The sequence below is a fragment of the Nannobrachium achirus genome (assembly GCF_963921795.1).
Source record: "Nannobrachium achirus genome assembly, chromosome: 13".
Classification (NCBI taxonomy): domain Eukaryota; kingdom Metazoa; phylum Chordata; class Actinopteri; order Myctophiformes; family Myctophidae; genus Nannobrachium; species Nannobrachium achirus.
Genome location: NC_137833.1, coordinates 31,438,273 through 31,452,815, shown reverse-complemented (window position 1 = coordinate 31,452,815; position 14,543 = coordinate 31,438,273). Strand labels below are relative to the sequence as shown.

General features: G+C 41.7%; 1 protein-coding gene across 1 annotated transcript in view; it reads left to right on the top strand.

Annotated features, from left to right (window-relative positions):
• The first annotated feature begins 7,887 nt into the window (after nucleotides 1-7,887).
• The window catches only part of ccdc88ab (coiled-coil domain containing 88Ab), a 104,220-nt gene continuing 97,564 nt past the window's right edge, over nucleotides 7,888-14,543 (top strand). The window contains exons 1-2 of the mRNA XM_080740431.1: nucleotides 7,888-8,008; nucleotides 8,505-8,605. Of these exons, the coding sequence (XP_080596557.1) occupies nucleotides 7,946-8,008; nucleotides 8,505-8,605 (164 nt within the window). The 5' untranslated portion in view covers nucleotides 7,888-7,945. The remainder of the gene's footprint in view (nucleotides 8,009-8,504; nucleotides 8,606-14,543) is intronic.

Sequence of the window (14,543 nt, the reverse complement as noted above, 5' to 3'; positions counted from 1 at the left end):
TTGCAAGAATCGGCCTCGTGGTGGCGCTAGAAGAGGGTCATGTGAGAATTGATGGTTTGGCAGGCAAGGAGTGTGTGTGCAAAATTTGGCATGGATCAGGGCAACGGTTGCGGAGATATGAGAAGGGCAAAAGTGAGACGTGTGACAGACTGACGGACTGACAGCCGGTGGAGGTTTTGATAGTAACTGCGACCTGACGGTCGCAATGAATGGATTAATTTAAAAACAATGTAAGTTAATTGGGTTGCACCAAACTTTTAAAACATAGTTTAGACTACTAGTTATCTTCCTTGTCCGTTATTGCACATTTTTCATCCCCCCATGCCGGAGGTACCCTAGATTATTCAAACAGCAGTTGCCACGATGATGGGTGGAAACATAACCCCTGTGCTACCCGGACACCTTTATAACCATTTTAACATAATATGGACCACTACCTTACTTTTTGCCTGGCTCCAGCCCATAGACCCGCCTACTCTCTGAGTCTGAAATCAGGCTACCTTATTTTAATACTGTTCCCCCAACCAATTGAATTGACACTTGAGGTGGTTTAACACTTTTTTAAAGTCTGCATTTCAATTGTGGATTGAACAAAATGAGAATTCTCTGAAGGAAAGTGAGAACAACACCAAGTTTCATATTTATAGACAGCTAGTTTATCAGTGAGTCTGTCTTGGAGGTTTGACCTGACCATAACATAATAGCACATCCTATCCCCTAAGATCATCTGCAAGTTTCTGGAGATGGATGGGGCCCTCTGTCACTTGTCACCAGTGACTACAGCAATTACAGACCTATTGTGTAATATCTAATCCTAACCACTAGGAGTCAGAATCAACGCATAAATGTGCAGGCAATATACAAATATATGTTATTATAAAGCCAAATGAATCTTTAGACTTTACATTAATTTCAGAGTGACAAATCGAAAGATGTACACATTCATAAAAAATAAATCAATAGTACTTTATGACATTGAGTGAATGCATTGATTGCATTCAAAGCATCAAATTAAAACACAAAAAACATCAAAATACAGAGCATGCAAATCCAAACAGGAAAACAAATAGCTGAGGACCTGAGGTGAAAACTAGGGGGGTTTAAAAAGCACATAAAAATGTGTCCAACCATTTCGGCATGAGGGCGGGAATAAAAGAAAACTGAAAAAAGGGGGGGCCAGGGAGAACTTAAGTCAGTGGAGCTGCTGCAGTTGCTACAGGTCAGAGTAACCAGGATTTCAAAATGCTACCTGTATCACACATAGTCTACTCTTTACTCACACAACACATATACTTCTCGGGTTTATACCTTTATGTTGCTATTGTTTGGCTTTAGGGTATATTATAAAGCGCTCCTTATAATCCAGTGTTATACAATGTTGCATCGCTTTGTCTTCTAGGGCAGCGGTCTTCAACGTTTTTAGGCCAAAGACCCCTTAACTGAGAGGAAGATAAAGCAGGGACCCCCAATACTGTATAAAATTGATTTCATGAAAGCAGCTGTCATCAGTCTATGTTGGATGTGTTTTTTTCAGACATTTAACCACTTAAATTGCAGATACTTAGTAAATTTGATGTTTTCACTCTCTACACCAAACCTATTTGCCAAAAATAGCCGATCTACAAGCTCTCAACGCCTCGCAGCGCAAGGCGTTGAGAGCTTGTAGATCAGCTATTTTTTTTGTCTAAAGTTCTCCTCAGAATAGGGATGCGAGGGTTCAAGTTTTTCATTGAAAATAATGATCCTATTACACAAAGATTTGGTGGCCCCCCTAGTAACTCTGAGGACCCCCTAGGGGTCCCGAACCCCCTGTTGAAGACCCCTGTTCTAGGGAAAGAAACCTTTGGGAGGATTAAAACCCTGTGTGCGCTGTACAGATAAATCAATTATCAGTCAATGGGTTGATCTGTCCATTCTTAAACCCTCATCCCTTACATTGATTCTGTGACCCAAGTATTGGTTAGGCTTACAGCCATCAATACCATTGTCTATTCACAGATTCAGCCATATATATTATTGTACAGACATATTGTTGGCCTACAGACACATTTTTCTGTTTGTGGCTTTATTCTTGAGCTGTGAATATATTTTAATGAATGATTCTTAGATTGTACATATATGGTAATAGTCATTAAAATGTTACCAAACAACGAACATACCTGAATCATTTCACAATTAATAATTTTATCATGAATGTTTGAACTTTTATGATCTTAAAAAAGAAAGAAAGCTATCAAATGCAATGATATTGAAAGGTTTGTGTGTTGGATTGATTATTCACAGTATCTCAAACCAGTTTAAAATCTGCAGTTAATGTCCACACCATGAATGGAATGCAGATGTTTTCTCAGAAGTCTACCAGAATACCGTATGCATTGGAAATGGTCAGCAGTAAACAGAACTTGTCCACACCATGAATGGAATGCAGAGGTTTTCCCAGAAGTCTACCAGAATACATTATGCATTGGAAACGGTCAGCGTTAAAGGCAAGTATACCATGAGTCATAATAAACTAGGACTAAACATGCTAGACTAGAACACCACCACCAGCATGGTCCTTTAAGAGACAGACATGCATTGATGATTATGAATATGCAGTGCATCAGATGTTACCAGAAAAAACACATTTGGTTTTAATTATTTGATCACCTTCAAATATTTAATCCCCTGATAACCTTGTTGCATAAAAAGGAAGATGTGAGGTGACAGACTGAACTTTTAAATGTATCATTATAGCCTGGATCATTACTACCATCACATCAATACAACACGTGAACGTTTTTAATCAATCATTGATCAGATAATAAATGTTCTCATATGGACAACAATGAATGCCCATCTTTATCTCAATGTTAATGTATGTCTCCTTCTGTCCCTACCACTTCACATAAAGTATATTGTCTTATATTTTATCTCTTTTTAAAAGCCTCTTGTGGTCAGGTGTCTTGATAATAAATACTTGGTACAATGCTTCTGGTGCTGTGCATATTTACTTCCATGTTTATTGTGATATCCATGTCAAATAACCTAAACTAAACTATTTGTTGTGTTTTAAACGTGTTTTAAGCCGAGACATTTTGTGCAAAGTTATTCATTATTCAGAGCAACTTAAAAAGTGCAAAGTTGTAGTGACATGAACCAGAGTCAACAAACAGCAGGGTAAATGGTCAAGTAAATATACTGTAAAGAAATCAGTTAAGAACCCTATCTCTCTGTATCTCTCTCTGAGGAAGCTCTGGTCTCACATCACACATAAAACAGCAATTTAATGAGACATGTTCATATTTAGGAATATTTATCCAGACACACTCACTGACAGACAGACAGACAGACAGACAGACAGACAGACAGACAGACAGACAGACAGACAGACAGACAGACAGACAGACAAGACAAGACAAGACAATGTGAACTTTAAAGAATGTATCTTGAGTGCAATGTTGGCATTTTGGCCTGAGTTTGCTTATGCCAAAAGAAAGGTCATTGGGTCACCGAGCAGTTGAGGCCATCTTCCAGGGAGTATGAATGCGCTCAGAAAGTTTCAATGTCAAGATTTAGAGATATGTTGTTTGGTAAATGTTTTTGTTTTGTTTGCCAAATAGTTGTGCCAAAAGGAATTAAGGCCTTTGGGTCACCGGAATTAGGCAATAGTTTTTAGAGATAGGTTGCTTCAACAAAATGGGGACATACGGCTGGACCGCCATTATACTACGCCATAGGGCTAAAAATACAAGATGAATTAAAAGGCTTACAGAAGAATAAAAGAGAAAATAAAATAGAAAGGAAAGGCTCTCTGTGAAAACTGCTAGTCTAAAGGGGGCTGACCTAACCAACCCCCTTTTGAATCATATAAATCTAGAAATATGTTAATCTTTGTCAATTTAGAAGTGTTCAGTATGATGAGATGTCAAAGACCATACATGAAAAAAATTACTTGAACGTGATTCTGTTCTAGTTTATAGCGTGCCCCTATTCTGCCCACCACCTATTCAAAAACAGCATGTGTTCATGACTGAGTCAAATCAAGATGCTTGTGGTGACTTATAAATACCAACAGAATAACTAAGAGGAAACAGCAGTCATACTCAAGAGACAAAAAGAGAGGGGTTTATCTGAGAGAGGAAAGCAGTCCAGTGGTGGAAGAAGTAAAAGTAGTAATACCACCATGTAGAAACACTTTCTACAAGTAAAAGTCATGCATTCAAAAGTATTGGTATAAAATGTACGGTACTTAGAGTACCAAAATTAAAAGTGCGAAAAACAAATTTAAAAATGCTGATCTACAAGCTCACAACGCATAGTGATTCAATGCGTTGTGAGCTTGTTATTATACACTAATATCATACAGTACTAAAGAGGTTAATGATTGTTTTGTAATAGTAATCTAAATCTGCAAACTAAAGTTGTCAAATCATTGTAGTGGAGTAAAAAGTACAATATTTGCCTCTCTACATTTGAGATGTAGGGTAGAAGTAGAAAGTATCCAAACATTGACACACAAGTAAAGTAAAAGTAACTCAAAATTGTATTACAATACTTGAGTAAATGTACTTAGCTTCTTTCCACCACTGACAAGGTCATACGTCTTTTTCCAAAAGCATGTGATAAATGAATTATCACTGTGTTGACTCCCTTGTCCTGTGCTTCAGTTGAATCTATAATCTGATCAATGATCAATGATCAAGTACCCTGTGAAAGACAATGGCCCTGGCTGTGTAGGGATGGTGGAGTATTCCCTCTTAAACCAAAATGTTGTTCGGAATTCCATTGGAATTCAAAGGTTGGTTTGGCTGCTTCGCTGGCTGATTGTGCGGCTGCTCTGCACCAATATAATCTCTGAGTCACTGGGTGGAGGCTGGTGATGCTTTGTGACTAAACAGAATGGAGGCATCATGAATAATGAACATTGACAAGGCATGAGTACTTTCCGTTCAATACAAGATCAATGAATCTCACACCAACACAAACAAACACATGCACACACACTCATGTCTCCCATTAACCTTATACCTGTCTGTCTGTCTGTCTGTCTGTCTGTCTGTCTGTCTGTCTGTCTGTCTGTCTCTCTCTCTCTCTCACACACACACACACACACACACACACACACACACACACACACACACACACACACACACACACACACACACACACACACACACACACACACACACACACACACACACAAAATGCTACCCATCTGAACTCCCCCACAGTAATTGAGTACAGATTGTAGATTGTTCTCACCAGCAATTATGTTTCAGCTGATGTGCATAAGCAAGCTAGCACTCCTGGAGTGTGAGAGGTATTAATTATCTGCCTCTGTTTAGTTAGAGGGTTGAGCATGGAATGTGTGTGGCCTTGTCAGTAGGCCTAACATCACACAGTAAAGTCTGCAGAGGAGAATACAAATGGATGTGTACGAACCAAATGGGGAATTTATCGTGTAGAATAAAGGCTGTGTAAAGCCCCTATTTTAGTTTTTTGTACATAATATAAGATATCTAATTTGAGAAGACTTGAGCCAACTTGCTTTCTCTTTTATGTTATTATAGGAATACATTGATTGTGGCATACAGGTGGTCTTTTCCAAGTTGTGTTGAGATCATATTATTATCTGTAAAAAAGAATCTTGAAGACAGATTAATTAGAGGAAGGATATCATGAGGGCAACGTGTAAAACTGTCTTTCCATATGTGTTTTTGAAGAGCTCCAATTTAGCCACCTCCACAGCAGCTGGCAAGCTACAGGTGGATTCAAAGCGCCTTCATTTCACATAATGTATTGCACTTCGGCACATTTAATGATAATTTCTTAAGCACAGTTTAGCTTTATTTAGATTGGAGGGTGCAGAGAGAAACTGAGTATGGGGAAATGACACACAGGCCTCTGGCCAGAATCCAACTGAGGACATTGCAATTATGTGGTCAATGCACTATGCTGTCTGTCTGATACCGGCATACCAGACAGCCGCATTTTGCAGTTAATTATCAATAAGTCCGGTGTAGAAAGAACTGATCCACAGACAGCCATGAAACCACTGGCTTTTCCCAATTCCACTCCAGTATCTTTGCACTAAACCTATAGGAATAGAAGGTAGCACCACTATACAGCTTACTATACATGCAGCCATGCACACAAGCCACACATCTGACAGGGAGTGATATTGTATAGCTATAGTCACCACAGCCTCAGCAAAAAATGACAGCTAAAATGCAAATGGCAAATAAGTTCACATAGGCTACTCTGCTTATCTCCAAGTGCTGCTGCGAGTGAATTATGCTTAGCAGAGTTTTTTTCAAAATAATCCATTGATTTTCCCTGAGCCGCTTTGAGATGACCCATGTCCCCAATTCCCATTTCAGTGACTGTATTTTAATTAGGTATTTGGTTTTACTGACCTTTAACCCCTGTTCATGAATAGTCATTAATCATTGGTTGATTGTCTGTCTCTTTATCTCCCTTACAGTGAATGACTTTGGTTTTGTACCTATAGGCTACTGATCTTCTTTCTCATTCCCTTATGTTATAAATGCATTACTGCTGATAAGGCAAAAGGCTATATACAGTATTTCAAATTATGATTGCTTGTATAAATTGTCCAGTTCATCTTAAAATTGTATGACAAAAAGAAAGACTAATAAGCTAATCATCTGGGGACCCCACACAATAATTTGGACCCCAAGTTTGAGAACCACTGCTATAACCTCTGGACAACGTTATACTTTATCCACCAGGTGTCAGTGCTAGCCCTTTGGTCTCACTGCTGAGTTTCTGACTGTAGAGTGTAGACGCACAATGGGCATGCTGTGACAGCATGCTGTCCCACAGTATTCTGGTTAAGGATATCATAATAAGCCAATGAATAGTCTATACAGTAACAGCATACATAGGCTATCCAGACCATATCCGTACAGGACAAAATGGGTAGGTCGACAGCATTCAAACATAGACTATCTATAAATCAGATCATGTTGAAATTGTAGGCTTGCTTGTCCAAATCTATATGTGCCACACATACCGGTATTTTAATTAAAAAAAGAAATGTTATATTGTAACCTTTAAGGCAGTAGGCTAAATCGTGTGTGTGTGTGTGTGTGTGTGTGTGTGTGTGCGCGAGTGTGTGTGAGAGAGAGAGAGAGAGAGAGAGAGAGAGAGAGAGAGAGAGAGAGAGAGAGAGAGAGAGGCGGTTCTATGTCGTTCTGCCCCCCAGTCATCATCTGAACTCAGTCAAATGTGCAGTAGCCGACCGTTGGTCTCTTGGAAAGGAGACAGCGGGGGAAACGGACACAAGAATGAACACCATGACTCGAGGAATACCCAGCCGTTGGTCTTCATCACCAGGAATTAAAACCACGGAGCTTTAATTAGAGGAGCCGACATCTTCTGATTCATTTCGAAAAGGATATATTCTTTTTTTTTTGGCCGCCCCCTGCTTGATCTAGCTACTCTAGTCTGCTAGATTCTTCCAGGCACCGTGATGTTGCCTGGTGGGTTTCCTACTGTACCACACAGCTTTTAGTTTAAAACGGCATTTCTGCGGGTCTCTTGTGTGGTCAACCTTGTAGGTAGGTCAGCCGTATTCGTGCAGCCGCCGCAACGCTGAAATTGTTAATAGGCAATGGTGCTTTCAAGAAAAAATGTGCTTCCGTGCCCTTCCTAATTGTACCTTTGGCATTGGGATCAACGAGAAGATTGTGGATTACAGCGCCGTGTCCCTCCCGACATTTGGAAGAAACAAAGCGGAGGTCTGTCAGTGATTATTAGCTTTTTCCTGCTCTGTCAAAATGAGTGTGTGTTTAATTGAATCAAACACATGAGCGGATTTTAAGCCAACGCCGTGCTGGAGGAAGGAGGGAGGGGGACACTACACTACACTGCACTACGGAGGAAGACAAATCTGTGAGGAATTTTCCCCCCATCTCTAAAGAGACTGCACTGGAGAATTATGGAAAACGAGGTTTTTACCCCTCTCCTGGAGCAGTTCATGCTCACGCCCCTCGTCTCCTGGGTAAGATTCCAAATTAACCCTTCCAATGTGTCTTTAAGGCCACTAATTCAGTGGTTCTCAATGTCAGGGACCCCCAAATTGACACTTATTTAGCCCACGGAACCTAATTTGAAGAGATATGCCTAGGGACCCCCATATAAGAGAAGATTATTATTGCTCTTACCAGTGATTCTCAACCATTTCAAGCATTAGGCATTTGGTATTTTTTATCTCTGAGACCCCAGTTTTTATTGTAAAATCAATGTTAATTTAACTCGAAGAGTGTACAAATGGAAATGGAGTCCATTTGGTTCCATTTGTACACTGAGTTATAATACAGATCCATAAGGGTCCATTTGGTTCCTAACTACCATTAAGCTGGGGACCCCTTTGAACTCCCTTAAGGACCCCTGGGGGTCCCTGGACCCCATTTTGAGAACCAATGCCCCGTGAACAACACCCTCTGTATGAAGAGTATCATGCTGATACATTTCTGCATTGTCCTTTTTATTTACAGGCAAAGACAGTGGGGCAGGTGTCAGTAAACGATGGTACCTATCTATCAGAATATATTGAATTGGTGGATGGGATTTACCTGAACGAGATGATGCTTGAGATGTAAGTATTTCACAATTCATCTATTTGTCTCATGTTCATGTATACTGTAGGCTATACTGTATATGTGGTCTATGTCATCTATTAGACGTACTGTCTATACCAGGGTCCAGGGGTCTTCAACGTTTTCAGGCCAAGGACCCCTTAGTTGAGAGAGCGATGAAGCAGGGACCCCCACAACCTTTTCAGAGATTCCATATAGTTTCATTGTTTGACAGCACTATCCTCAGTATATTTTGGGTGTAAATTTCCAGATATTTAACCACTTGAACCGCCAACAGTTAATAAACTTGACATTTCACTCTTTCTGTTCTTTTCCCCCACTACACCAAACCTCTTTGCCAAAAATGGCCGATCTACAAGCTCACAACGCCTAGATCTGCTATTTTTGGCTAGAGTTCTCAGAATATGGACTCAAGTTCAAGTGGTTATAAATATAAAAAAGGAGAAAAAACAAAGATTTGGAGGACCCCCTGTAGTAACTCTGAGGACCCCCTAGGGGTCCTGGACCCCCTGTCGAAGACCCCTGGTCTATACATCTATACTATAATTTTGCGAATGTCTGAGTGAGTGTCTGTCTGTCTGTCTGAAACAGCGTTTCTCCTCAGTGGCTGGAGCAATTGATCTGAAATCGCATCACCATTAGCATATGAACACACCTGACATAACTGTGAAGCCCGTTTGTCACTTTCACAAATCATATGCTGTATATTAGCATTTTTATGGTGTATCTACTATCTATTCTGCATCTAGCATGAGGCACATCTATTCTGCATCTAGCTTGAGGCAAAATGTTTAACCAGCTCTGTGTGTGTGTGTGTGTGCAGGCAGGCGGGTGTGTGTGCAGGCGGGTGGGTGGGCGGGCGGGGGGGGGGGGGGGCTGGGGGGGGAACAGTATCTCTGTAGCCATTAAACGAAACGGGTTTCTTACATTGATGCTCCTACATCATGCAAGCACCAGTTAAAGTTACTTTCCATCCCTCATATACTGTGTGCACAGTGCACATCCCATAACCCACACACTGCACATCATTTTGGAGCTCATATCTTTGAACGGGTAAGGGCTAGTACCAGAAACAATGGACCTCATATTGGGGTCAGTGGTCAGGTCATATACGGTCAGAAATCTACAGGACATTTCACACACTTATTGTTTGAAACCACTGGAGCCAGGAGGACTCTTCAAGACAGCCTGGCTGGCCCCAGGGCCTGCAGACTTCTGTAATGCACGGAACTGATGTCAGAACTCCACCCCTCCTCAACCTCAGTATTACTACAAGAAATGGGATAAGATAATTAGCTTGGGAATATTGTTGCTTTAGGATTCAGAACCTCTATATACACCAGGGGTCTTCAACAGGGGGTCCGGGACCCCTTGGGGGTCCTCCAAATCTTTGTGTGATAGAAGCTTTTTTTCCTCCTTTTTTATATTAACCACTTGAACCCTAGCGTCCATAAACTGAGAACTTTAGCCAGGTCTGGTGTAGAGGGGGAAAAAGAGCAGACGAAGTACAGAGTGAAAGGTCAAGTTTATTAAGTATTGACGGTTCAAGTGGTTAAATATCTGAAAACACAAATTGACATGAATCCAAAATACACTGACGATTGTGCCGTCAAACGATGAAACTATATGGGTTGTGGGGGTCCCTGCTTCATCGCTCTCTCAACTAAGGGGTCCTTGGCCTGAAAACGTTGAAGACCCCTGATATACACACATAGGTGTATATATGTGCTACTGCTAAATACATGTTAGTTTACAGTCTGATGCTTCCGGAGCTTTGCACTGCAGCCATTTGCAGCAGGCAGCTCATCAGCTTCCAGTTGATTGCATGGAGCAGTGTCGTCATCCCCCCCCCCAGCCAGCTGGAATGTCACAATGTCAAGTGTCATCTGCAGCAGACTGATAGACTCCCTGGCACTGCAATAATGTGCAATATGCAGTTGCAGCGTTTTTGATTTTCAAAGAGAGCGGGTGACAGACATGTTTTTATATGGCTTTAGATTATATAATTCTGTCTCTCCAGCGTGTGACTGACACTTATGTGTAGAATGGTGGACAGTTTTCCATTCCTTTGTCTGGCTGCCGTTTGTCACAAGCGCAGCTCTGCTCACATTTTCCCCATATCAGCACTACTGCTAAGGTTTATGTTGGCACTTGGCAGTATCTGTTCCATGGCAAGATAGCCCAGCCAATTCCTCTTCCATTTTTTTTAATTCATTTTATCCGTCTCAAATCTCATACATTGTGTTTTTCATAAGGCATAGGATTGAATTTAGGCCACAATTGAATAGATGTGGTGAAAATCAAGGCTCTTGTGTTGAGCTATTTAGCCTTATCTCCATGTTAAATCTAAACAAGTATGACATTGTTGGAACTTGGCGGTCACTCTTTGGTACCGCTGTATTTCTGACAGTGCAGTCTGGAAAATGTTTCTGAACCAATTGGGTCAGGATGCAGAAATGAGATGAGATGATAAGAGGATCTGTTTGGATCAGAGGAAAAAAGCAACATAGGATTTTGAGTTGTTTACTACAGTGTCTGACTTGACGATCAATGTAAAATTGGGGTCGCAGTTGAAGCTGTTTCTGAGAAGTATTGACCATATCACACGTGGTCGGGGTAGGACTTCCAACACCAGAGTATGACATAAGACCAAAATGGGTTCCATGTGTGTGTTCCTGTTGAGTAAATCTGCAGTTGTGTGGCGTGAAGTGTTGATTATACTGTGGATGGTTTCCCTGCATGGTGTCTCCTATCAGGCTTTCTTCTACTGTACCTCACATAGTCTGTTCTACCCAGGGGTCAGTTGTTGAGACACCCTCCCCATCTCCCCTGACTTTATAAATCACCCACTGAGTGTTCCTTCTTACAATCTGTACTGTAGATGCCATTTTGTCGCTGTAGAGCAGAAACCTTGTAGATTTATGCTATTTTTGAGAAAAGAAACATTTTGTGAAAGTGGTTACATGTGTCAGAAAGTGCTGGGTTTTATACATATTGAACCAATAAAAAGTATTAAGAGATTGTTGGAACACAGGTTATATTTTCCATTTTCTGAAAAGTAACAGTTTTGGGCATACAAGGTTTCCACCCGTCAACGACGATATAGGAGTTTCATTAGATGCAACAAGTACAGTAGCGTACTAGCATCCAATTGAAAACCCATTCAGTCATCCTTTTTCTCCTGCTGCAAATTAACAGGAAACTCTGCGAAAATGGAAGACTGTAGACGTGTCATTGCGACCGTCAGGGAGCAGTTTACTATGAAAACCTCCACCGGCCGTCCGTCCGTCCGTCACACGTCACACCTTTGCCCTGCTCATATCTCCGCATCAGTATGACATCACACCACATGTGTACACAAACCTTTGTGTACGTTGCTGTGGCAACAGTCTGTTGTTGCTGGTTTGTTAGTGTACGTTAGCAACCACCTTAGCAACCATGGTTTTACCCTAGCAACCAACTGTTTACCATAGCAACCAACTGTTTACCATAGCAACCATGTTTTTTTACCCTAGCAACCAACTGTTTACCATAGCAACCAGATACGCAGAGCAGGGATCTCCATATATGGGCATAAACAGGTGACATCACACTGATGTCAGATACTCAGAGCAGGGATTTTTCCATAATATATGGGCATAAAAGGGATTCTGTTAGGGATCTCCATATATGGGCATAAAAGGGATTCTGTTAGGGATCTCCATATATGGGCATTGGGCATACAAGGGATTCTGTTAGGGATCTCCATATATGGGCATAAAAGGGATTCTGTTAGGGATCTCCATATATGGGCATAAAATGTATTCTGTTAGGGATCTCCATATATGGGCATAAAAGGGATTCTGTTAGGGATCTCCATATATGGGCATAAAAGGGATTCTGTTAGGGATCTCCATATATGGGCATAAAAGGGATTCTGTTAGGGATCTCCATATATGGGCATAAAAGGGATTCTGTTAGCTGTTAGTGATCTCCATATATGGGCATAAAAGGGATGCTGTTAGGGATCTCCATATATGGGCATAAAAGGGATTCTGTTAGGGATCTCCATATATGGGCATGAAAGGGATTCTGTTAGGGATCTCCATATATGGGCATAAAAGGGATTGTATCTCAGATGATGCCCTGTTAGGAGATCCACACTAACAGAATCCATATATGGTCCTACCGACAGCTGCTATAAGCCAACCCTGGCGATAAGGTCTGAGTCGAAGAAATGCTTCTTTCCTGGCAAGAATTGCCCCTTTATACTGTAGGGCTCGTTTGTGTATTGTATGACATCACGCCTCATCATCGGCTGAGGACTGTGTGATGTCATCATATCTCCATATATGGAGACATAAGTTGCTCATGCCCAAATATGGGCTGGTGAGGTCAGACTTAGTGTGATGCGTAGGTTATCTCCATATATGGAGATTCAACTTCAATGAGTAACCATGGCAAACTGTCAACTGCCCGTATGTCTTGATAATTGGTAAAACAAACTTTTGGCCTATTTGTGGAGATAAGCGACCAACGGTCGCTTATCTCCCGATTAGGGAGTCTTACTGGTTTGTAACAGCCATAATATTGTCGAGGGGCCGGCCCTACAGAGTGCTGAGGGTTTTATTTTGACAAACTAGTAGTGCAGCAAGGAAGCTGTCTTCAGAGTACTCGTATAGATGGGGAAAATCTCTATATTCCGAGGTCCCATTTGTCTTAGTTAGGGTTAGGCTTTAGGATTAGGCGTCAGGGTTGGCATTCACCAGATTAGCATTCACCAGCGTCGGCAGGTTAGCAGTCACCAGTGTCGGCAGGTTAGCATTTACCAGCCTCTGACTAATTTAAAGCGTAGGCTTTTAGAAGAAAAAAAAAGTTGCATGGAAGAAGGCATGTGTAGGCATGTTTTGTGATCCACTCATCCGGGGGGATGTATGCCTCATGAGATTACATGACCAAGTGTATGAACCCTGACTGAGTGTAGGTCTAAGGAGCAAGTTCTAATCGGCATGTTGGACACAAAACTAGTTAAATGGAACCCAACTTGAAGCATAAACAGGTCACGAAGTTAAGTTGAACCATAAATAGCTACCCCCCAGGCCCCACACAGCACACACACACACACACACACACACACACACACACACACACACACACACACACACACACCCAGCTGTTCATTCTAAAACTCCCATTCAATAGGAGCTTTCTTTATCTTAAAAAAACACTGTAAAACGAATGGGATTTGTGTGAGACCCTTCCTCTGTGGTCAAAAGCTGTTGTGGCTGGACCGATGCTAAGAGAACAGCCAACATAGAGCCCGAATGAACTGTGCTTAGTTTATTTGTCGCCTGGCAGGATGTTGGGGATTGCCAATCACTCTCACCCCAGCTGGGAAAGTCCCGAAAGCGCGAAGCCCGAAAGCGCGAAGTGGGGAAATGTCTCCTACCGCACCGTTAGCGCGAAGTGGGGAAATGTCTCCTACCGCACCGATATTGTATGGTAGTACAGCTCCTTGTGAACGTTGATAATATGCAGTGCTCGATATTGTATGGTAGTACAATGTCTCTCTTTTCATTCACATGCTCCACTGTGCACGCACTGAGCACGCAGCTCCTTGTGAACGTTGATAATATGCACTCAGCTTGTCTCGCAAAATAGCTGATCTGCAAGCTCACAACACGTCGCATCCACGAGACAACGTGAGCTTGTAGATCATTTCTCTGCCTTCAGCCCTTCACAATAAGGGTCCAGGAAGATATATTGTGTGGTAGTACAATAGTTTCGACAGGGGGCACCCTTTTTCATTTAGTCAAATATATTGTGTGGTTGTGTAGTTTCTTACGGCTTAAAATGTCCTCACGCCTCCCCTCTCGTTCGCGCTAACGGTGCGGTAGGAGACATTTCCCCACTTCGCGCTTTCGGGCTTCGCGCAAAAGGTACGCACCCCTCTCAGCT